The sequence below is a fragment of the Lissotriton vulgaris genome, chromosome 9, assembly GCF_964263255.1.
Source record: "Lissotriton vulgaris chromosome 9, aLisVul1.2, whole genome shotgun sequence".
Lineage (NCBI taxonomy): Eukaryota > Metazoa > Chordata > Amphibia > Caudata > Salamandridae > Lissotriton > Lissotriton vulgaris.
Window position 1 is genome coordinate 142,686,277 of NC_141697.1, and position 25,027 is coordinate 142,711,303.

Here is a 25,027-nt window from a genome sequence, read left to right on the forward strand (position 1 = left end):
AACCATTGTCGAAATCTCACCAATAGAATACTAATAGTCCATAGTCAACATTCATTTGAGTGCCAAGTAGCCTAGTATTGGGTGTTTTCATCCCAGCTATGAGCCTCGTCATGGAGCGGAACCCTTTGGCGCAATTGTAACAGCCAAAGTGTGCAGGCCAGATACATAAAAAGAGGAATGGAAGAGTGTAATTAAAATGATACCAAGGGTGTATCTTGTTGTGTGAGTTCTGTGACCCAGTTTATTTAAAATAGCACCAACTACTTGCTTTCCTTGTTGGCATGGAAGAGTACAGCAAGTGGACTATAAGAAGACAGAGATCAGGTTAGAGGTAATTTCTCACACAGTCATTTAGAAGGACGAATGCTGCTCAGGTGTCTTGCGGGAAATTTGAGAAAAGAGTCCCTTCCGATAGAAAAAGGAAGAACAGGTAACTGCTGTTGAGTGAAGCAAAGGCCTAACCATGTACACAAGGAGAGAAAGGAAGATAGTGTGTCTGTGAATCACAGACAGGAACTGAATATCTGAATTAGAAAGGAGGTCTGAAGCAGTGTTACTGCTTCTTGTTGATGTATTGAAATTAAGGCATTGCAGTTGTTTGAGTTAGCATCAGTGATAGGTAGCCTATTGCCCTGCAGAGTGTTGTAGTGGAGGAAGAGACCTCTCAAGCTAAAGAGCTAGATCCGCTGTTGAAAATGGCCAGAGCGGTCACCACGGCTCGAGTAGCCACATAGGACACAGGAATTCTTCCCCACCTCCTTCGCATCAAAGGGGTGAGAATCAGAGGGCTGCTCTTAGGAATAGATGGACAGATAAATTGTTAAGTTTCCAACCTGGCAATTGTCACTTAGGTGCATGAATTGACCACTATTGTAAAGACCACAATATCAATATATTTATAAATACTTCTCATCTAAATGTAATGCAAGTTAATTTATCCAAAGTGCTTATCTTGAAAATGTAACATGTTCTGACCCTCATTGGTAAACCTTGTACACCAGTGGTGTTAGAAAGTATGCAGTGTTATCGCTTTGTTTTCTTTAGGTATGGTCTAACTCCATGTTTTAGATTTATACATATTTACCACATTCTTCCATTCTGTAACAGGAGAAGATCATGAGTGTTCCAGATGGCATTGCTAATGATCTGAGCGGTGTACAGTCCCAAATTCGCAAACATGAGACGTTGGAACATGGGTTGAGTGGAAATGAGCAGCAGGTATGCAATCATTGTCACATTTACCTTGTTAGGCCTTCTTACTTATCCAGACAGCTAGTTAACCCTAATGATTGTTTTGATAATTTTACAAAAAATAACCTGCAGTTTCTTTCCAAATACGGATGTTTCGCTACCCTCTGAAGTTCCCACTTGAGAATGTTTTGGCACCTCCTGGAGAAGTTATCAGTGTTTTGGACCAGAGATGCACCTTTCTGCTCCTATGTCATCAGTTCTATCAGTTCGATCTTGCACAATCTGTTGTCGACCACATAAAAGCTATAGAGAATGTTCAATGTCAGACCATAGGACTGGATGGTGGAAGCGACTCAGGAGTGACGAGAAGATACGCTTCATCACAACATTAGGGGGCCCCTGCTGTGTAATTTAACACAGTGTGCAATGGACTCCCTTGTAGGAATCCAGAGGCAGACAGCTGCGGTACCAAGGGAGCTGTAAAGAGATAGGGGATACCATCAGTAACTCATAAGTAATAATTTTGTCCCATGATCCAAACTTTCCCATCTACCCAGTACTAGAGACCTGCAGGGAAAAATAATTCATGGATATCTGGTTCGCCTGGGGCAACTTCCAGGGCTTACCCCTCGAGGGGGGTAAGGGTAGTTGAGCCTTTTAGAACAAGAATACATACTCCTGTTTATCAGGTGCTGCAGGATTCATCAGTTTGAATATATCACATAGTAAATCATGAATAAACCGATTTTAGATAAATCAGAAACAGCTAACTAAAGGGTCAAGAATAGCAGAAATTCACAGAGATCAGATTAAATACCTAATACTCAACTGATGCATGTGACTACCTTCACCACTGCATGATCACAGCCTACACTTACTTCCCTGTATTACCCCCTCTGCCCAGTAAGTGGAACGGGGAGAAGTAGGGACAGAGAGTCAGATCCTAAGACTGGGTCATGCCTTTCAGAGCATCAAAACTAAGAGGCCAGCAGATTGTTTTGCCACCAAAGTACTGTGTTCTGATAGTCAAAAGAGGAAAAGAATATGTGATGGATATTAATTGAAAAATATTTAATTATTCCTAAAACAGGACTGTGGGGAGACAAAGAAGACAATCAAATGCTACAAGATTTTAAGCAAAGGGGAAATTCAAGATTAGAGTGTGTGAGCACAAATAAAGCAGAGTGTGGCACATAACTATCTATTAGAACGGTGCTTGTTCAACTGATAGTGGTGGTGAGTGGAAAAGCAGTGACCCTAAGTTCCATCAGAAAAAGTATAATCTGAAGAAATCTAAGCAACAACAGAATATTTAGCTGCACTCTTTCCTTACCCCAGATGGTAACAGTGAAGTGTCCTACATTCAAGCACAAGACAGCATTAATCATAGATTTAACATATCCCATAAGTGAATACTGATTGTAATGTACTGCTAACATGAGTATCAAGAGGTACAATGCTTCTGGCTCATACAGTGGTGCTAACTTTAATGTAAAACATCAGCAAATTTAAATATATAGGAATTACCACCCTCCAATGTATTGGGTACTTATGGCGGACCCACACTGTAACATCTATGGCGTGCAGGGCTAGGTTTTCATTGCTGAGGTGGAAAAGTCTATTAATGAATCTTTACTTCTCTTTACTTTTAACATCAGTGTTTGAGAGTACGGTCTGCTTCCTATGGTCACCCCCACTTTTTGCTTTTGCTTTATTGGTTTTCGACTTAGATGTGGCTGTGGGCCAGCTAATCAGACCCACAGCCCAGATGCACTCTCTCTAAATTTAACATGTACTCTAGGTACATCCACAATTGGAAATTGGTTCACCTTGTCAGCCCCTGTAGAAGTGTACCATAGGTACTCAGAGCATAGGTGTAACAAGGCCTACCAGGGGCTGCAACATGTATTATGCCACCCCTGGCTGGCCACTCAAATAGACACAACTGGCTGATCACTCAGCTGGGGCAAGGTCGTGTAACCACCCCTTGCTTAGGTGTAGTATTCCTATACCTACTTACAAATAACACATAGTAACCTATAAGTCACTCCTATGGCAGGCCTTAACAATCCTGGAGGCAGAGTGCTTGGTTATGTGTGAGATGGTGCTCTAGCATGAGCTGAGCCTGTCTGCAGCTTTCGGAACCATGTCCTTATAGCTGTTCCATAATATTGCCATACCATATACTCTTAAGTGCATTATGACCCTCGCGGTTAAATGCTAACTTTGGTTTGGCTTTATCTAAACATGTCGTGTAAGGTGTCATGCGCTTTGAAATACTACCCCCTCGCCAATTCTGGCGACAGGGGTAGCATTCCAACCTTCTAGAGGGAGAAGACATGTTGGTTCTGACTATCCCGGTTAAAGTTAACCAGAGCCCCAGCATCACAAAATGGATGCTGCTGCCACAGACACAAGTCTGACCTCCTGCTGCTGGAAGTCCTTCCAGTCACGGAGGTTTGGACAATAGGTTTCCTGCTTGGGGAGGTGCGAACACCACCCCAGACAGGAGGATGTGTATTCGGGCAGGGAGGGCTGAATAGAAACAGACACTCCCTGGAGCACTCTAGGTGCTCCATGCATACCCCAGTTCAAACCGGTTGCTGGGGCACTCCAGCCCCAGCTCTGGTGTGAAACTGCACAAAGGAAAGAGGGTGTAACCACCCACCTTCCTGGTCCCACCCATAGGAGGGACCTAGTGACCAAACCAGCTCCCTTTAGTTGTATAAAGGTAGGAGCTGACCCAGGAGACCTTAGATTAATCCTGGAATCGACTTGAGATGAAACTCTGGACCCTTCGACATTCACCTGAGCTGAAGACTGAAGAATCTCCCTTGTGGCCAAGGAGTGACCACCCTGGGCAACCAGGCACCATCCAGCAACTCGACCGCTTGCTTTGTCCCCTGTTCCCGCCGGAACCCGAGCACAGAGCCCAACAAAACCTCGACTCCCGGACCTCTCTGACCCCACTGCACGACTCAAGCACAGCTGAGCCTCGTGGAAGGCATCGGAACCCATGGAACCTGGCAACTTGGAAAGTCTTCAACTTGCTAACAGCGCAGCTCCTGAGGCATCCTCAAAGCTGTGCACTGGGGCCTGGGACACCCCGACACCGAGCTCCACCTGCACCGAAGACCAGCCCACCACACTCCACGAGATCTGCGTGGGGCCCTTCTGCTTGTGTTCTGCTTGATGCGTTGTCCGGTTGCTGGCCCGTTGGCTAGTTGCCACGTGGCGACGATCCTCTTGAAAATCCTTTGCTTGTCTGGTTGCTCCAGACTGGCCCTTGCTTCCCTGCAAAGGTAAAGCACCTCAGACCCTCCTTGTCTGCACCAGAAGCCTTTTGTGTATCCTGCGTGGGTTGCCTTTGCTTAGGCTTGTTAGCTCCGATCTTGAAGCCGAACCCTCCATCTGCGATAACCTTTGTGGGACAGCTCCTCTCCAGCACCTGGGCATCCTCGACGCCTCTTGGTCCACGTGGCTGCAACAACAAGCTTCACGACAGCACCTGATTGCTCCTCAACGACGTCTGGTTTCTTCCTGGTTCCACCCGGTCACTGGCTAGTGACCTAGACTCTGTCCTCTCTGCTTTCAGGTCTTCTTCAACTCCGATCCACCCTTGGATCCACCCGGACATCTTCCTCCTGGTCGCCTGCAGCATCTTCCTCCAAGGCTCCATAGGAATCAACGAGAAAACCCGACACACTTTGACACCTATGCACCCGCAGCCCGTGGGTGAGGTAACCCGAGTACTTCGGTGCTCCTGTAGGGATTGACTATCCTAGTGTCTAGTTTTGTTAGTTGGGTAGTCCTAGTTAGACCGGAAGTGTCCTAAATCTTCGTTACGTACCTTTTTATGTTCCCATTGACTTTCTATTGACTCTCGCGTGAGTGTACTGACACTGCACGCCCCACCTGTGGGCCTCCTACTCCTAACCTAAGGGTCAGATAATGTAGCCTCAGCGATTCCCTAGGCCCTAGGCCTCTTCCTTTCCCAAGTCGTGGTTCTTATACCACTTACTTAGTATATGGTTTTACGCGCCCCTAGGGCCTAAACTGTAAATTGTGCTATTTAAAGTATTTCTGAGTATAACTTGTTATGTGCTTTTGCCTCTGACTTCATAAAGAGTTCAGAGGAGTGTGTTAGTAAATAAATACATATATATTTTATATATATCCTGTGTGGTGTCCTTTCATTTGGTATTCAAGGGGTTACATATGGTAAAACAGCTGGCTTTACACGCCCTCAAGAGTCTTTTAGCCTAAGACTGTTCTGTCCACGCTACCTCTAGGATAGCTGGTCTATAAGGTTGACTTTACAACCATCACCATAAGGGTTGTTTTGACTGGTGCAAGGTGTTCACTAGAATAGTGAACATCATATACCAGGCCAACTTCTCACAATCAGTCATCTAGATTTACCATTCACATGGATATGTTCTAGTCACTGTAATGTCAATACATTTCAGTGCATAGTAGATGTTTGGAAAGTTTTAGAATGTCTTCTTTCAGAGCGGTCTAGGTCTTTATTATCAGCATGAGTGTGAGAAATAGGGTTGTTTGTTGAGGAGGGTGAGACCCTATTCAAGCAACAGCCACAGTCCTTTTCAGGGTGTCCCACAAAAAGTCATTACATTAACCTGTGCTTAACCCTCAGGGAGCTTGGGACAAAAACAGTCAGGCTCAACATGGAGGCAATGTGTAAAGTATTTATGTAGCATACAAAATAGTCATGAAGTGAAAACACTACACAAGAAAATTCCCACTCCAATTTAGAAAAATATAGTAAAATGTAACAAATAATTTGGCAGCAAAATGACAAAAATCCAATCATTAGAACCGAGGCTATGCAATTTCAAAGGTTTCCGGTAAGTGTAACGCCTAAATGCACAATGTGCCACTTGCTGTTATCTGGTCGTGCGAGACTGGAAAAGCCAAAAGATTAGGCCAACCTCCATTGAGCAAATGCCTGATACAAGGACCAGGTTGTCCTGCTGAAAGAGTTACCTTCTAAAATCCAGCTTGAAGAGTTTAATTCACGATGGAGGAGAATGCGAGGAGCAGAGAGACTGTCGCAGATGGTCGTAGCTGTAGTGCGAAAAGCAGGCTGGGTGTTGCGGAGAGTCGTAACACGAAGATCCTGTCGGGCGTTGCAGACTGTCTTTGCTGGAGATTTGCGTTGGTGGTCACCACAGGCTGTCGATGCTGTAGCGCAAAGTGCAGATTTTACTTTGCCAGTTGCCGCTGGCAGTCCTTGTAGAGCGAGAGCAGGTTCACCAGATGTTAGCACCGGCAGTGGGTGTGGTCAGCAAGGTTTTGGAGCGAACAGACTTGTTTGTGGTTGCGAAGTGACCAATGTAGGAGGATGGATACCTGACTATGGTGACCCCCAACCTTTTGCCTGGTGTTTTGCTGGTTTTCTGACTTAGTTGACCTGGGACCCTGATATACAGGGCCCCAGGCCTACTGCTCTCTCTGTAAAATGGATTCCATGTACCTTAGGTGCATATACCAATTGGTACTGGGCCACCTTATCAGTCCCTGTACCCAGGGCATAGGTGTACCCAGGGCCTACCAGGGGCTGCAGCTTGTATTATGCCACCCCTGGATGGCCATCTAAATCTGACACAACTGGCTGCACGACAGCTGGGGCAAGGTGGTGTAATCACCCTTTGCTTTAGATATAGTATACCTATATCTAACCCTAAAATGGACACATGTATTCCTATCAGTCACTCCTATGGCAGGCCTTGACAGTCCTGAAGGCAGAGTGCTTGGAATCATGTGAGATGGTGCTCTGGCATGAGCTGAGCCCGTTTGCAGCATGCGGAACCAAGTTCTCATAGCTGTTCCATGATAACGCATACCATATACTCTTAAGTGCATTATAATCCTCGCGGTTATTTGCCAACTCTGGTATCGCTTTATCAAAACATGTCGAGTAAGGTGTCATACGAATAGGAATACTAACCCCTCGCCAATTCTGGCGACGGGGTTAGCATTCCACCCTTCTAGAGGGACACAACATGTATGTAACTTGTGGTAAATAAAAATTACCTATACGGAATTTTATGCGGTAAAGTTCAATAAAATAACTCAATCAAAAAGGAGAGGCAGAGTCCGTGGTATCTGAGTTTATAAGGGTTTTATTCCATAAAATGGAATTGGTTCGAACCAGGTATCGTGTTCCATCACCACGAAGGTTCAGGAAGGGATAGACAATGCTTTATTAACAGAATACAATATATATAGTAAATGCACATAATGGTGATGGATACAGAAGGCGTAACAGCTGAGAGAAAAGAGATAAGAACACATGTGCGTAACAGAAGGCGTGCACGAGGGCGTACACGGAGGTGTGTGCTAGAAACGTCACATGAAAGTGTCACAGGTGGGTGGATCCATAGAAGAATCCTGCAGTGTCAGCAGAAATATATGGCAGAGATGCGCGCGCAGCAGCATGACGTGTGAATGACGTGTATCTGGAGGGTGAAGGGGACTTGACATTTAGCTCCGAAAGAGGAGACAGAAGTCTGGCGGGTCAGGACAATCTAAACCCAAAATCATATCTAATATCTTGTGTTTGAGGAACTGTATTATCTAGAAGGAAAGGTCTCTCGGGCAGAGGCTATTCTATACTGACTGTTAATGCGTGCATATGCGCCTACGTGTCTACGCGTAGTGCGGGGGCCATGGGCCTACCATGGTAACAGGAGCAGTGAATTACTTGCACGGAGACAGTGAGGCCGGGCCCTTTGCTCTGCAGCTGGGAGGATGTTTTCCTAAATCACTAGACAGGAATGTATTTTCGAGGAGCGGAGCAGATAACTTGAAGGCTGAATACAGTCTTGGCAGGCAAGCAGGCCGAGCCGGGCACCGCTCGCCCCACTGGGAGTAAGGCAAGGGTCATGGAAGCGGCAGGCTGCAGCTTTCAGAGGCAGAAGGCAGAAAGGACTCGATGGCAGGAATCAGGGCCTAGCTTGTCAGAGCCAGGAAAACGTGAAAGTGCACCATGTAAAGACGGTGGCAAGGCATACTTAGGAACTGAATTATCGATCCATTCATGGTGCATCTGAAAGAGGACATGTTAACGTTGGACGCAAATGTATTTGCGTCTTCATAGCTGAAAGTGGAGGGAACATACATGTACTTGAAGCACGTACATGGAGCCGTTGGGGTCTACGATAGGGGACACAATTGACCATAAAAATTCATATTACCTCATTCCCTCCTTGTCCCCTACGGACCCTTCATGATATATCGATCTTCATTAGTCTATCTATTTGTTCATGTAACACCATTTGCTCTTCCTTTTTCAGGCGGGATTTAGAACGTGAACTTGGATGAGGAGTACATGATGTGGCGCACAGGCCGCAAATCGCTGGCCCACACTGTAAGCATAGGCAACAACTGAATACTATGAGAAGGGCAATTCCAAGGAAGGATAAGACTTTCCATCCCCAGGCTGATAGCACGCTCCAGAACCAACCGGACCAAGTCCAGGTGCCTGGATTCTGGTGTATCTGACTTGCAATCTTATGGAGACGGGTTATGGCTCTATATACTGACGGTGCGTTTTCTGGAATGAAAACACAGCAACTCGATCCGATGACTCTACAAGCTCCGCCCCTATCGGCCAGGATGACGTCAAGAATGAGACGATTTTGAAGAACAACAATCCGCATAGCAGACTGCTCCTCTGTTAAATTGCCTAGGGCGGAAGTAGTTTCATTCACTACTGCTTCGAGGGTTCTTGTTAATTTGCGTATCAGTTTACTATTAAAGACAGCACCTAGATAGGGAAAGAAACCTTTATTGAAGTCTGTATACTGCTCCCATGCCGTTTCAGTATAGTCGACAAACGGGAGATCTCTCTTGGGTCTAATGTGTACTAGATGGGAGTCCCTATGATAATCAGGAGGGGCTAGGAAAACAGGTGGCAGAAGGAATGCAATGTAACAGGTACCATCCCAATCTAGAGGTAAACGTATATATGCTGCATGACCACAAATAAAATAGGAATGACGGGAAGCCTTAAATGTAGACTTGCCTTTATCACTGAATTCGATCATAGTAGTACATTTACTATGACCCAGGTGTACTGAACCACTCTTTCTGACACATAATTCACCTTTGACTGGTAACACTGACATAGCGGGCAAGACTGGTTCGGCTTCGGACTGGACATTCAGTATCATGAGGTTAAGTGTAAAATTACCTAATCCATATACTTCGTTTTCTAGATCAGTTCCTGTCCTTTGGGGAAGACCCTCCTTGTCAGGGAAACATACTTTGTGCAGAACTGTGTTCAGATTTCCCCACACCCAATTGCCTTGGTAAACTACAGAATCAGAATCCAAAGAATTTATTAGACTAAACCATGCACCACAGGAACCATTGTGTGTAAACGGGTACGGAAAGAGGGGCAGAACTCCCTTGTATTTCTGATAGGGAGGGAGTCGGCCACATATCCAACAATTGGTAGCATTGCTGGTCTGATGGGAATGATGTAACATGCTGATGAATGTATTGTTGCGCAGCGCAAGTCTGTAAGATAACTTGTGCGGGGGCAGTTCACTGAAAGTATGCTCGGCAGTATCATTTGAAAAAGAATGTGCACGTTTAAAAATAGGAAAATACAAGTGTAACAGTATACTTGCAGCAATAATCATAAGACTCAGAAAAAACATAATCAATAATGTCACAATACAGTGACTACGGAGAGATTTACAATATTCATGTTTCTTGATCTGTTTCTGTCTATCTCTCTCTCTATTGGGGTCTAGGGGGTACATGTCAGAAACTCGTCTAACCGATTCACCTAGGGGAGGACTTAAACAATTAAACTGTCTGACTTGCTAGACCTCAACTTCATGCGAAATTCCTGGGAAGGAGTTTTCTCTACCAGGGGGAGCTTTGTATCAGTCTCTGGAAGGGGGCAGGGCTGGGAGTCTAGTTTCGGAGGCAGTCCATAATGTTTCTTTACATGACTCGAGTGAAGCCAGCCCTTGCGGCCCTCCACCTTTATTGCTGTCCTTGTCGTTAATAACACGAGCTTCGGCGCCTGCCAACGGGGCTCCAGCGGACTCCTCCTGTCAAAGTTCCTCACGAGCACCAGGTCCCCCGGAACAATCTCGTGTGGCTTCACCTCGGTGTTGTCGGGAAAGGCTGCAGCTACCTGTGAACGACATGATTGCAGTGCAGACATCAAGGAGGCAAGGTAATCTGTCAGCATAGTACAGTCAACATCTGTAATTTTACGCGGCAAAGGCGTCCCCCACATATTTGGTGGCCTACCAAAAACCACCTCATACGGGGATAGCCCTGTTCTTGAATGCGCTATCATTCTCATGTAAAAGAGTGCATCTGAAAGAGACACGTTAGTGATAGATTCCTTACCTTAGAATATCCCCAGGCGTCAGACTGGATCCGGAAACTTTTGCGTAGCAATACCCCTGCGCGCTGGTAGGCGTCGTCTGCGGCTCCGCGTCCGTCGTCGGCGTCGTGAGCGCCGGGATGACGTCGTCGGAGTACTTAGACGGCGCCCATGCGCGCTGACGTCAGTTCTTCTTTTTTCCGCGCCAGCTAGCGCAGATCCGGAAGAAGCTCTACCCCCAGTCACTTTTTGACTGAAAAGTTTTTGATCCTTTTGATCTCTCTTAGTCGACTGTCTCGACTATCGGTGCCAGGGATGCCCGGGTTCAAGCCTTGTTCGAAGTGCGGCCGACTCATGTCGGTCACGGACCCCCATCGCCGGTGCCTGAAGTGCTTAGGCCTCGACCACGACGATCGAACCTGCGTCGACTGCCGGGCCCTGACGTCGAAGGCTAGGCGGGAGCGGTCCCGCAAGCGTCTCGAGCTGAGGCACTCGGCCCCGCGCCGCTCCAGGTCCCGGTCCCGGTCCCACGGGAGGTCGAGGGACAGGTCGCGAGGTCGGAGTCATCGACGTTCTGGAAGTGGACACCGATCGTCTGGTTCCAAGTCCTCAGGTAAGAGGCATGAGAGGTCGGAACGACACCATCGGTCCTCCGACCCGCCCCGACGCTCGCTCGATGCGGCCGGGGACTCGGGCGACACCGCCCACGCGGCTCCGCGGGAGTCGCAAGCGTCGCCGCCTGCCCCACACCTTCGGGTCCCTGGGCACGGCGCGTCGCAGGAGGAGGTCGAGAGGTACCTCATGGCCATGAGGGCCCTCCCTCCTCAGTCGGTTCCCGTGGCGCCTTCGGGCCGATCGGCTCCGTCTGGAGGTCCTTCCGGGTCGGGCGCTTCGGCCCCGACGACGTCGGGTGCTTCGGGCCCGGCGCCGCTGGCGACTTCGGTCCCGGCACCGCGCGACCTCGCTGGATCCGGCTCCGGATCCGGGACCTCGCCGGTCGACCTTACGACCTCGCCGGCGCCGTCCCTTCAGGTGTCGTCCCCGGCAGCCGATGTGGTTGCCGACCCCAATGTTTCCTACGGTCCTACTCAGGAGTCGGAGGGGCGCCGCTGGGCGCCGATTCCGTCGGCCTTTGGAGACTTCTATCTCCACGAGGAGGCCCTGGCTGTTAATCCTGGTCTCCAGGAGCCAGGTGACGAGGAGCAATGGGAGGGGTCCGAGGACCCTCTGGCACGTGATTGCCAGTCGCATCAGGACTGGACATATGAGCTTGGGGAGGCCAGTGGTATTGACACCTCGCCAGACACTGGATTTACGTCGCCCCCGACTGTGGCTTCGGAGGCGGGTTCTGCTTACAGCGTAGTGTTGACGAAGGCAGCTAAGGCCTTAAACCTTCAGCTCCCCGTCGCGGCCGTGAGTACTAATCTCCTCACTGAGGTCCTCAAACAGCAGTCCGGCTCCGCGGAGCCCCTCCTGCCGTTCAATGAGGCCTTGTGTGACGTTCTGCTGGGCACTTGGTCCAAGCCCGCCACAGGCCCCCCTGTGGACAGGAACGTGGCCAGACGCTACCGCCCGGCACCGGGCGACCCATGCTTTTTGTCCACCCATCCCACCCCCGAGAGCCTGGTCATCCAGGCCTCTAACTCCCAAACCGCATTCCCGTCGGCCCCGCCCGACAGGGAATCCAAGAGATATGAGCAGTTCGGGAAGAAGGTCTTCTCGTCTGTGAGCCTAGGGCTACGGTCTGTGAACACCAACTGTCTCTTGGGCCGCTACACCCACACTCTGTGGGACACGGTTGCGGAGGTGCTGCCACAATGCCCTGAGGAGGTCAGGGCTAAACTCAGCCAAACCCTTGCGGACGGCCGAGATGCGGCACGCTTTTCTATCCGGTGTGGGCTGGATACCACGGACTCACTGGGCAGGGCGATGGCAACGACGGTGGCGGTTCGACGCCACGCCTGGTTGAGGTCCGCCAACTTCTCGGCCGATGTCCAGGCCACCCTCCTGGACATGCCGTTTGATGGCCGTCGCCTCTTCGGCGACAAGGCAGACCATGCGCTGGAACGTTTCAAGGACTCCAGGGCCTCGGCCAAGTCCTTGGGCCTTACGGCCCCACGCCAGCAATCGGGTGCCTTTCGCTCCTTTCGTGGCCACGGAAGGGGCGCCCCACCACGGACCGTCAGCCACGCGCCGCAGAATGTTCAGCAACGCGGTGGCGGCCGTGGGAACCGCCGTGGCGGTGGTCGGGGCCAGCGGCGAGGCCAGTCCACACCTCCCTCAGCAGCCCCCGCCTCAAAACCTTCCTAGTCCGAGTTTTCAGGCCCATGTGACGCCTGTGGGAGGCAGGGTTCGCCATCACCTCTCCCACTGGCATACAGTCACTTCGGACAGGTGGGTGCTGCAAATTGTCCGAAGGGGTTTCTCCCTCCCCTTCGAGTCTTCCCCTCCATCCATGCCACCTCAATACCACCGTGTGTCGGGGGATCACTTGCAACTTCTGCAAGAGGAGGTTTCGGCCCTCTTGGCCAAGAGGGCCATCGAGCGCGTTCCTGGGCCAGAAGTAGGACGTGGTTGTTACTCCCACTACTTTCTGGTACCCAAGAAGGGCAAAGGGGGCCTACGCCCTATCTTGGATCTGCGGAACGTCAACGGCTTCCTCCGGACGGAGAAGTTCAAGATGCTCACTTTGGCTCAGGTCCTGGCTGCCCTGGACCCGGGAGACTGGATGGTAGCGTTGGACTTGCAGGACGCCTATTTCCACATCCCCGTCCTGCCGGCCCACCGGCGTTACCTACGGTTCATGGTAGGCCAAGAGCACTTTCAGTTTACCGTGCTCCCCTTCGGCCTTGCCAGCGCCCCACGGGTGTTCACGAAGGTGATGGCGGTGGTCGCAGCCCATCTGCGCAGGCAGGGGATATCAGTCTTCCCCTACCTCGACGACTGGTTGTTGAAGGCGGGCTCGCCCCAGTCAGTCGTCAGCCACCTCCAGACTACGGCCGACCTCCTGCACTTGCTGGGGTTCTCCATCAATGTGCCGAAGTCACACCTGTGTCCCTCTCAAAAGCTCCTCTTCATCGGAGCGGTTCTCGACTCGGCGCAGTTTCGGGTTTACCCACCCGAACAGCGGGTTCGGGATATTCAGGCTCTGATTCCTGTCTTCAGGCCGTTATCCCGGGTCTCGGTCAGGTTGACGCTGAGGCTTCTGGGGCTGATGGCCTCCTGCATCCTTCTGGTGCGTCACGCCAGGTGGCGGATGCGGGCTCTGCAGTGGGACCTGAAGTTTCAGTGGGCCCAGCATCAGGGCAACCTGTCCGATCATGTCCTGATCTCGGAGGGCACTGCGAAGCATCTGCAGTGGTGGCTCACGGACCGCGACTGGGTCAGTGGCAGACCCCTCTCCCTACCTCAGCCGGAGCACGTAGTTGTGACGGACGCGTCCCTCCAGGGCTGGGGAGGCCACATGGGAGAGGCGGAGATCAGAGGCCTCTGGTCTCCGGCGGAGTCCCGGCTCCCATCAACCTTCTGGAGCTGCGGGCGATTCGTCTTGCACTGAAGGCATTCCTCCCCTCTGTCAAGGGGAGCGTAGTGCAAGTGTTCACCGACAACACCACCGCCATGTGGTACTGCAACAAACAGGGCGGTGTGGGGTCGTGGACCCTCTGCCAGGAGGCTCTGCGCCTCTGGCAGTGGCTGGAACATCAGGGCGTGACCCTGGTGGTTCAACACCTGGCAGGCTCTCTGAATGCCAGGGCGGACGAACTCAGCCGCCGGTGCATGATGGATCACGAATGGCGTCTGAACTAGGACGTGGCGCAAGGTCTCTTTCGACAGTGGGGAGAGCCTTGGTTAGATCTATTCGCCACAGAAGAGAACGCGCAATGTCAGCAGTTCTGCGCGTTGGAGTTTCCAAGGCGGCACTCGCTCGGAGACGCTTTTCGTCGCGAGTGGAGCTGCGGTCTGTTGTACGCCTTTCCGCCTATACCACTTCTGCCCAGAGTGCTGAAGAAGATCAGGCGCGACCGGGCCCAGGTCGTCCTTGTGGCTCCGGACTGGGCACGAAGATACTGGTATCCCGAGCTACTCAGCATGTCAGTCGATCCCCCGATTCGTCTGCCTCTTCGGGAGGACCTTCTGTCGCAGCAGCAGGGGACGGTCCTGCACCCGAACCTGTCCAGTCTCCACCTACAAGCTTGGAGATTGAGCGGCGGCAGTTGAGGCCATTTGACTTGCCTCCCGAAGTCTGTGATATCATTCTGGCAGCCAGGCGTCCCTCCACAAAGTCGGTATACGCCTGCCGGTGGAACAGATTTGTGGCATGGTGCACAGCAAAGGCTGTGGATCCTCTCTCTGCACCCCTTTCGGAAGTGCTGCTCTTTCTTCTTTCCCTTGCCCAGCAGGGCTCTGCTCTGGGCACTCTTAAAGGGTACCTTTCTGCTCTATCAGCCTTCTTGAGGCTACCAGATCAGCCTTCTTTATTCAAGTCCCCTATTGTGAGTAGATTTCTGAAGGGCATCACGCACATGTTCCCTCCTGTTCCCTTCGTGATGCCCCAGTGGGACTTGAATCTGGTTCTCACCTATCTGATGTGTGCTCCCTTTGAGCCGCTTCATAACTGCCCTCTTCGTCTCCTTACTCTAAAGACGGCCTTCCTGGTTGCCATCACCTCTGCCAGGAGGGTGAGTGAGCTCCAGGCTCTTTCTTCTTCTCCACCTTTCCTGTCTGTTCATCCTGATAAGGTGGTGTTACGTACACGACCTTCCTTTCTGCCCAAGGTTGTCACGGCCTTCCACATCGGGCAGTCCATCACTTTGCCCACCTTCTTTCCGCCTCCGCACCCCTCGAAAGAGGAGGAGAGGCTCCACCGTCTGGATCCAAAACGTGCGCTCTCCTACTACCTAGATCGCACACGCCAATTCCGGGTGGATGACCAACTCTTCGTTGGTTACGTGGGCACGAAGAAGGGAAAGGCTGTGCACAAGAGGACCATCTCTAGGTGGATCATCTTGTGTATTCAAGCATGTTACTCCATGGCGAGGAAGGAGCCCCCGGCTGGATTGCGGGCTCACTCCACTCGGGCCACGGCGACGACAACTGCCCTGGGCCGCGGTGTCCCCCTGCAGGACATCTGTCAGGCAGCCACGTGGGCCTCGCTGCACACGTTCGCTAGACACTACTGCCTGGACAGTCAAGTCCGGAGGGATGGCTTCTTTGGCCGTTCCGTCCTCCAGGACTTTCTGGTGTGATATTGGTTCGCAGACCCACCACCGGGGTTGGTATTGCTGGGGTATCTATTCTAAGGTAAGGAATCTATCACTAACGTGTCTCTTTCAGATGCACAAGTTACTACTTGTGTAACGATATATCTGTAAGAGACATTAGTTAGTGATAGATTCCTTACCGCCCACCCATCCTCCCCGTTCTGCGAACCGATATCTAGGGTTAAGGTCATCCCCTTTCAGGGCCCTAGTTTCATGGCACCAGTGTTAGTTCTATCATGGCTCTGCGTATCTGGCGCGGAAAAGCTGTGTTATCAGAACTGACGTCAGCGCGCATGGGCGCCGTCTAAGTACTCCGACGACGTCATCCCGGCGCTCACGACGCCGACGATGGACGCGGAGCCGCAGACGACGCCTACCAGCGCGCAGGGGTATTGCTACGCAAAAGTTTCCGGATCCAGTCTGACGCCTGGGGATATTCTAAGGTAAGGAATCTATCACTAACTAATGTCTCTTACAGATATATCGTTACACAAGTAGTAACTTGTGCAACTGGTAAAGCTACTATCCAGTCAACTCCCTTCTCTCTACATATTTTTGCAAGGCGTGTTTTCAGGGTCTGATTATGACGTTCCACGAGACCTGCTGCCTCGGGATGTCGGACACAGTGGAACTTCCACTGATAACCTAGCAGGAGTGATACCTGCTTCATGAGTTCGGATGAGAATGGCTGTCCATTATCTGAGTACACAATACGGGGCAAACCATACCTGGGGAAAAATTCACGTACCAGTTGCTTGGCAGTGGTCGGAGCAGTGTAATCTGGGACTGGATATGCTTCTGTCCAACGGGAAAGTGCACATACAACTACGAGGACATATTTGAATCCTCGACAACGTTCCATCTGGATATAATCCATCTGGAGGACTTCAAAAGGGTGATCGGGAGGATGAAAACCACCTTGCTCTACGGGAATGCCTTTACCTGGGTTGAACTGACAACAGATCATGCAAGTACGTACTTTCTGTTTTGCTGCTGCTCGTAAATGTTTATTGAACCAGAGGTTCAGAATACTGTCTAACATGGCTTTTTCTCCTAAATGTGCAGGACTATGTACGGTGTTAACGATAACCTGGACCATAGAGTCGGGGAGAAACCATGTGGCTTTCCCCTTCGTCATCCATCCTTGTTCTGTCTGGGTCCCTCCTAGTGCAATCCATTTCTTTATTTCGTCTGGTGTAGCATGTGTCTGTATGTCAATTACATCTAGGGCTGGGTCTCTAACTGTCATGCAATGTGTCGGTGTCCGGACTATTGTCTTTGTCAGATCCGTTGCGTGAGTCTGAGTCTGAGCTGTATGTTTGGCTGTTCGATCTGCCAGGTCGTTACCCTGGGAAATGGTATCTGTAACTTTCGTATGTGCCTTACATTTCATGATGGATATCGCTATAAGCAGATGTATTGTGTCTAACAGAGCTTGAATGAGGGGACCGTGCTGGATTTTGGCTCCGTGAGAGGTCAAGAAACCTCTCTCTCGCCAGAGTACACCGAAGTCATGTACGACTCCGAATGCATAACGGGAATCTGTGTATATGTTAACTCTCTTGTTCTTTGCTCGAATACATGCTTGAGTCAGAGCGATGAGCTCTGCTGCTTGGGCTGACAGTGTATCAATACGATTCGTTTCTATGACTTCAGTTTCGGTCGTGACTGCGTAGGCGACCACTAACTCTCCTGTACTTGTTCTCATACATGAACCATCCACATAAAGTATCAGGTCTGGATCTGGTAATGCAGTGTCTGTCAAATCTTGTCTGGGTTTTGTCGTAATGGTAATGACTTCAACACAATCATGTGCCAAAGGCTCTGTCTCACTTAGTGGCAAAAGTGTCGCAGGATTCAATGTATTACAGCGTCTGATTTCTATGTGTGGCTGAAACAATGTCAATTCATAACCTGTCAGTCGTGCTATAGTCAAGTGCTGAGTTTGTGTCCTGTTTAAAAGAACTTCCACGGAATGTGGAACTTGTATTGTCAATTGGTGTCCTAACACTATGGAATCACTTTGTCTGATCGCTAGAGCTGTTGCTGCTACAGATTTCAAGCACGCAGGCAGAGCCTGGGCTACTGGATCTAGTGTACTAGAAAAGTAAGCACATGGTTTGTGTGAACCTGCTTGATCCTGGGTGAGTACTGACAAGGCAGTACCTTCACGTTCTGTGACAAAAAGTGTAAAAGGCTTGCTGTAACATGGTGTCGCTAAAACAGGTGCTTGGCATAAGGCTTTCTTTAAGTCTTCAAAAGCTTGTGTATGGTCCTGAGTCCAAGGGAGGACAGTCGATGTCGCTGCCTCCTGGGTTGTCAACTGTATGAGTGGCTTGGCTAGAAATGCGTACTGGGGAATCCATTGTCTACAGTAAGAAGTGAGGCCTATAAAGGCTTGTACCTCCTTTTGTGTCTTGGGCTGTGACATGTTTACAATTAACTGGATACGGTCAGGTGTTAGCTGTCTCCCCCCTTTGGACAGCAAGTGCCCAAGGTACACCACTTGCTGAACACAGAATTGCAGCTTCGAAGGAGACACCTTGTGTCCCTTGTCAGCCAAGAAATGTAAAACTGTCAGTGATGCTTGTTCACATTCTGGTTCGCTACGGGCGGTGATCAGTAGATCATCGACATACTGAAGTAGGGCAGTGTTGTCAGGCATGTGAATACTGTCGAGTTGTCTTTTCAGTGCTTGGCTATAGATGCTGGGGCTTTCTGTGAATCCTTGAGGTGCGCGTGAAAATTTGAAGCTTCGGCCATTTAAACAGAATCCGAAGAGATATTGGCTTTCCGGATCAATGGGGACACTAAAGAAGGCGTTCTTCAGATCAATTACAGTAAAGAACGTTGCCTCTGAGTCAATGGCAGTCAATAAGGACGAAATGTCGGGGACCACAGGATATTGTGGTATAATACATTTGTTCAATTCTCGTAAATCGATCACTAATCGATACACTGGAGGTGCCTTTGGATCAGTACGTTTAAGAATTGGAATGATAGGAGAATTACATAGATTCGAGTCTGTTTCTACAACCACTCCTTGTGCAATGAGCTCGTCAATGATTTTCAGTAAAGCCACTACAGCATCTGGGGGTAACTTGTATTGTCGGATTCGTGGTAATACTACTCCTGGCTTGAGTGTGACACGGTATGGTGTGATGTGCATACAACCTACATCAGTGGGGCCTTGTGCCCACAAATGTGCAGGAACATTCTGTAACCTGGGATCCATATCTCTCAACACATAGTGACCCTTAAAGTCACGCAAAAACAATCTTACTCCTTCCGGAGAACAACATATGACAGGTCCTAGAGCTTTCAGAGTCTTGATACCTAACAGGTTTTCTGGACATGATTTTGTGAGCAATAGATCTGTAGTACGTGTCAATGGACCAACTGCAAGGGGAAGTGGTTTAGATACTTCATTAACAATAGGTTTGCCTGAAAACCCAAGGGAAACATTCTGTGAGCCTGAGAGGGGTGCCCCTGGAACCTCGTCGTGACTGATAGTTGTCCTGCTTGCCCCTGTGTCAATCAAAAACTTTCTATCTTTCCCTAATACCTGACTATGTACGTAAGGACCCTCTTGATCTACAGGAACCTCAATAAGAGGCAAGCCAACCTCCCTCTCTAGGCTGTTTCATGTGTATCGCTGGTAATCGGGATAATCAGTTTGTGCATACTGGTACATTTGCTGTGTTGCATGTTGTGTTGCGGCAGTCGGTTGTGGCTGAGGTACCGCTACGGTCTGTACTGTCTGTTGTGGAGCATGCATAGGCTGTACATTCTGTGGTACATGTTGTTGAGCCTGATCTTGTCTAGGTTGACGTGGTCTCTCTTTCGTTTTACCTGTAGCTATGTTGTGTTTCAAAACTGCACAATCGTTTATATAGTGACCTGGCTGTTTACAATAGTTGCATGTCCCTTTAACAGGGGCTGCCGAATTATTGGACTGTGTCATACCCTTTTTATTACCGTCCGTTGAAACTGATTGAGCAACTAGCATTTTCATTTTCGTGTCTTTCATACGTCTTTGTTCGTGATCATGTTCTTCTCTAATTCTGTTCTGGTGATACTGTAACATTTGCAACATTTGTGAAGGCGTGTTAGCCTGCCATGTGCTCTCGACTTTCAGTACACGATTCTTAACTTGGGGCAGAGAATTTTCGACTAGTTTAGATACAAAAAGGTGTGGATATGACTCACTACTTGCTTTCAGGCCACTATTAATAATAAAACATTTCTCAAATCGGGAATAAAAATCGCTGGTGTCTTCATCGGGTTTCTGTTTGCAGGCTGAGATTGCATCCCAGTCCTCCTTTTTAGTTGCTAACAACCTTGGCAATACTTGTACTAACAATCCTGGTAATGCTTTAGTTTTATCCCCAAGACCTAAACCTGGGGTTCGAGTCTCTTCTTCATTTTCTAATGCAGCCCAATCTATCTTTTTGTCTCCCACCTCCCATTCTTTTTCTTTAAGTTTTTCGTAAATACCGGCAGGCAACAGTACTTTCAATATTTTCATAATGTCAGGGTAGGTGTAATCTCCCATGAGTAACATGTCTTTAATTTCACGGTGAAAACCGGCTGGGTCTTTATCATGACTAGGCACTATTTTCTTCATTTCTAATAATTCCATTTTAGTTATGGGAGTGTACACAAACACACGTCTAAGGGTATTATCATCATTCCTGACTGGGTGCACTTCTCGTAAGGGGTTCTGTCTGTCTATGTAATACATTTTTCTTTCTGGGGGTGGAGCTGGAACAAACTGTGGATTCAGGAAGGCACTATACCTGTGTCGATGTTCTAAAATTACTTTAATTAAGTCGGTACCTAGACCTCTCCATTTATTCATGAGTAGCTCTATTAATATATCAGGTAGGGGACCTGGATCAGAATGTTGGCTTTTATACAATAGAAGGAGATGCTGTATCATGTACATACCAGCTAGTCGCTGTTCGTCTGGGGAAAGATTCAAAAATGTTTGTGCTACTGCGTCATCATTATATTTATCAGAATTGTCAGCCCATTGTACTGCTGACCTGGCTAATTCTTGTTCATCCATGGAATCGAGTACATGGTACCCCATTCGTTCTTGAAGTATTTTATCGGTAGCCTGAAACAAATGTTCAGGAGTCCTCGGATTTGACATGGCAGCGTGAAAAAGTCTCTTGCTTTCTGGGCGTATCGTTTTATTAAAGGATCTACCCTTTCCTACATATGCTATCGTTTCTGTATGTTCTTCTGGCTCCTCCTCCTCCGAGGATTTATTTGCGTCTGATTCTGCTTCCCTTTCAGCTTTCTCTTTTGCATGGAATATTACTATTTCTTTACGGATTTTTCTCGACATGGTCTCTATACAATTTTGTTTATCATGTTTTCCGTCTGAAATATTCTGACTCCATGTAGTTAGTACCTTCATCTCTTCTTTATTTACACCAGGCCGGTCTTGTTCTCTTATGAAACAGTTTATGAGGAATCTTAATAGTAGGCTCTGAATGTCTACTTTCTGATGCGCCATGGCCTCGGAAATACATTCCTGACCCTCCCCCGTCTGAACAAAATGATATATCCTGTCTAGATTATCTATCATTCCTGGAAACAGAACAAAAAAATCTGCAGCACGTCTTATGCGTATTGATGCTAATAACATGCAACCATCTTTGCCTGGTATGGGGTCATATCTACAGGTTACGATAAGTTCTTTAAGCTTGTCAGTTGTAATCGGTTTCGGAGTACGTTGCATTGCTAGTTCTCTAGTATTTAATCGATGTACTGGTGGCGGGGTATGGTAACCTCCTGATGCACCTCCTGAAGCGGAGGCTTGGGCATGATCTGTCGGCAGGGCCGTGTCAGGCCCAAAAGGATTAAGCGGATTAATAGGGGGTGCAGGAAGTGGTGGAGGATTATTAGGGGGTTGACGATCAGCGGGTGGTATACGTGCAGGCGGAACATTGGTATATTCGGGAGCTACTTCGTCTAAATAGGAAGAAAGGAAAATGTCTGCTGCGGTCTTGTGACGTAATTTAGTCGGAACCAATGGAGGGGGCAGATCTTTCGGTATTTCCGGGGTTGCCTTGGGCAGGCCCTCGGCCAGGACTGGATACAGTCCTGTCATAATAGCATTACTCTTTCTATCGTGTTGTTCTATTCTGACTCGTTCCCCTTCTTCTAGTAATTCTTTTTCTTTGGCTTTTTCGGAATCCTCTTTACCTTTCTCTGCTTTTCTGAGTGCTTTCTCTGTCCGTCTGTGTGATTCTTTACGCCATAATTCAATGGCATCTTTCTGTGATTGTCTGGCTTTCTTTTTCCATAATGCTTCCTCTACTCTCATGATGCACTCGGCATCCCATGTCCCTGTAACGGGCCACTTCTGATTTTCTGCTAAATCCTTGGTGTAATCCACCCACAAGTCGAGATATAATACAGCGTCTAAGCCGTGTTTGTGATACATAAAATATCCGGGAGTGTCCCTGGGTGGGATGGGAACAGCTTCCTCGAGTATCCCTTTTCTAGTTCCTATCTGTTTCAGTTTAGAAAACAGCGGCATTTTGAGCCGTGATACTTGACACTTGATACTTACTCGGACTTGGACACGACTAATACAATAAACACAGCAACGATAATCAAACACTCATTCATACCACGACATTAAAACACATTAAAACATTTCAAACCTAAACAATAACTTGATAGCTGAATACTTGATATACTGCTAATCAGTACAGATACACTGCTAAACAGTGCAGACCGGGTCTGTGTACCCAAACCCGTCTTGACCGGACACAAATTAATGCACCCGTCTAGATGCGTCCCCAGCAACGGTACTCACCGGGAAGCACGGAACGGAAAGCCTCGGAAACTCGACACTGGACTGGACCGGACTGGACTCGACTCGACTCGTGACGTAGGTACTTCGGAACTTCGGAACTGGTGGGCCTCTGAACACCTCGGACCTTGCTCTCTCGGCTGGGCTCTGGTCGGGATCCTCCGCACTCCTCACCGCCTCGTCTGGGTGTCGATCGCAGCCTCAGTCACCTCCGTTGGCCTGAGGGAGGTACAGGAAATCCTGCGGGTACGCTTAGTTGTCCGTCACGGCTGTGGCAGGGGACCAGGCCTGCAACGCACCGCCGGCGCGTGAGGTGGGGGAGGGGTCCCTATTCGGGCGCCAATTATGTGGTAAATAAAAATTACCTATACGGAATTTTATGCGGTAAAGTTCAATAAAATAACTCAATCAAAAAGGAGAGGCAGAGTCCGTGGTATCTGAGTTTATAAGGGTTTTATTCCATAAAATGGAATTGGTTCGAACCAGGTATCGTGTTCCATCACCACAAAGGTTCAGGAAGGGATAGACAATGCTTTATTAACAGAATACAATATATATAGTAAATGCACATAATGGTGATGGATACAGAAGGCGTAACAGCTGAGAGAAAAGAGATAAGAACACATGTGCGTAACAGAAGGCGTGCACGAGGGCGTACACGGAGGTGTGTGCTAGAAACGTCACATGAAAGTGTCACAGGTGGGTGGATCCATAGAAGAATCCTGCAGTGTCAGCAGAAATATATGGCAGAGATGCGCGCGCAGCAGCATGACGTGTGAATGACGTGTATCTGGAGGGTGAAGGGGACTTGACATTTAGCTCCGAAAGAGGAGACAGAAGTCTGGCGGGTCAGGACAATCTAAACCCAAAATCATATCTAATATCTTGTGTTTGAGGAACTGTATTATCTAGAAGGAAAGGTCTCTCGGGCAGAGGCTATTCTATACTGACTGTTAATGCGTGCATATGCGCCTACGTGTCTACGCGTAGTGCGGGGGCCATGGGCCTACCATGGTAACAGGAGCAGTGAATTACTTGCACGGAGACAGTGAGGCCGGGCCCTTTGCTCTGCAGCTGGGAGGATGTTTTCCTAAATCACTAGACAGGAATGTATTTTCGAGGAGCGGAGCAGATAACTTGAAGGCTGAATACAGTCTTGGCAGGCAAGCAGGCCGAGCCGGGCACCGCTCGCCGCACTGGGAGTAAGGCAAGGGTCATGGAAGCGGCAGGCTGCAGCTTTCAGAGGCAGAAGGCAGAAAGGACTCGATGGCAGGAATCAGGGCCTAGCTTGTCAGAGCCAGGAAAACGTGAAAGTGCACCATGTAAAGACGGTGGCAAGGCATACTTAGGAACTGAATTATCGATCCATTCATGGTGCATCTGAAAGAGGACATGTTAACGTTGGACGCAAATGTATTTGCGTCTTCATAGCTGAAAGTGGAGGGAACATACATGTACTTGAAGCACGTACATGGAGCCGTTGGGGTCTACGATAGGGGACACAATTGACCATAAAAATTCATATTACCTCAAACTGTGAACCCTGGTTTAAGTTAACTCAAGCCTCAGCATCACAAAATGGATGCTGTCACCACAGACACAAGTCTGACCTCCTGCTGCTGGGAGTCCTTCCAGCGAGGAGAGCTTGGACAAAGAGTTTCCTGTCAGGGGCGGTGCTAGCACCATCCCAGACAGGGTTTTGTGTATCCTAGGTAGGCAGGACTGAATAGGAAGGTGACTGCAAGTGGCACCCCGGTGTTTACTGTGCATATGCCGGCTTGAACCAGTTCCAGGGGCACACCAGCCCCTGAGCTGGGGAAAGTCCGGACAGGGGAGAGGGGTGTAACCACCCCCCTTCCTGGTCCCACCCATGGGCAGGACCTAGTCGCGTACCAGCCCCTTTCTTTAGAATAAAGGTGGGAGCGGGGACCCTTCCAAATTAGATCATCTTTGAATCCTGAAACTACTTTCTCCGAAAGGAACTCAAGACTTCTTCTCAAGATTTCTCCCTTGTGACTAAGGAGTAGTCACCCTGCAGCAGCAGGCACCAACTAAGTATCTTGCGGTTTGCTGAAACGTCCTTCCTCCGGAACCAGACTGCCCAGCTCGAGACCCGGACTCCGTGCCCTCTCTGACCTCAACCTGCCTCTACAGCACAGCTGAGAATCGTAGGTGCGACAAGACCAGAGGACCCAGCGATCATCAGAACCAGCACGACACTGAACCAGCACGACCACCGAGGGACCCTCGAGTGGGTGCACTGGGGTAAGAGAAGCCCCAAGCAGCACGAGCATCGAAGCCCAGCCCCCCAGCATCCACCAGATCTGCGTGGGGCCCTTTTGCTCCTGGGTTGCTGCTACATTG

At 49.2% G+C, this 25,027-nt stretch overlaps 1 protein-coding gene across 1 annotated transcript in view; it reads left to right on the plus strand.

Annotated features, from left to right (window-relative positions):
- SPTBN5 (spectrin beta, non-erythrocytic 5) overlaps positions 1-25,027 on the plus strand; it is a 2,284,272-nt gene that overhangs the window by 1,002,220 nt on the left and 1,257,025 nt on the right. Inside the window, exon 33 of the mRNA XM_086937224.1 lies at positions 1,108-1,218. Coding sequence (XP_086793350.1) covers positions 1,108-1,218 — 111 coding nt within the window. The remainder of the gene's footprint in view (positions 1-1,107; positions 1,219-25,027) is intronic.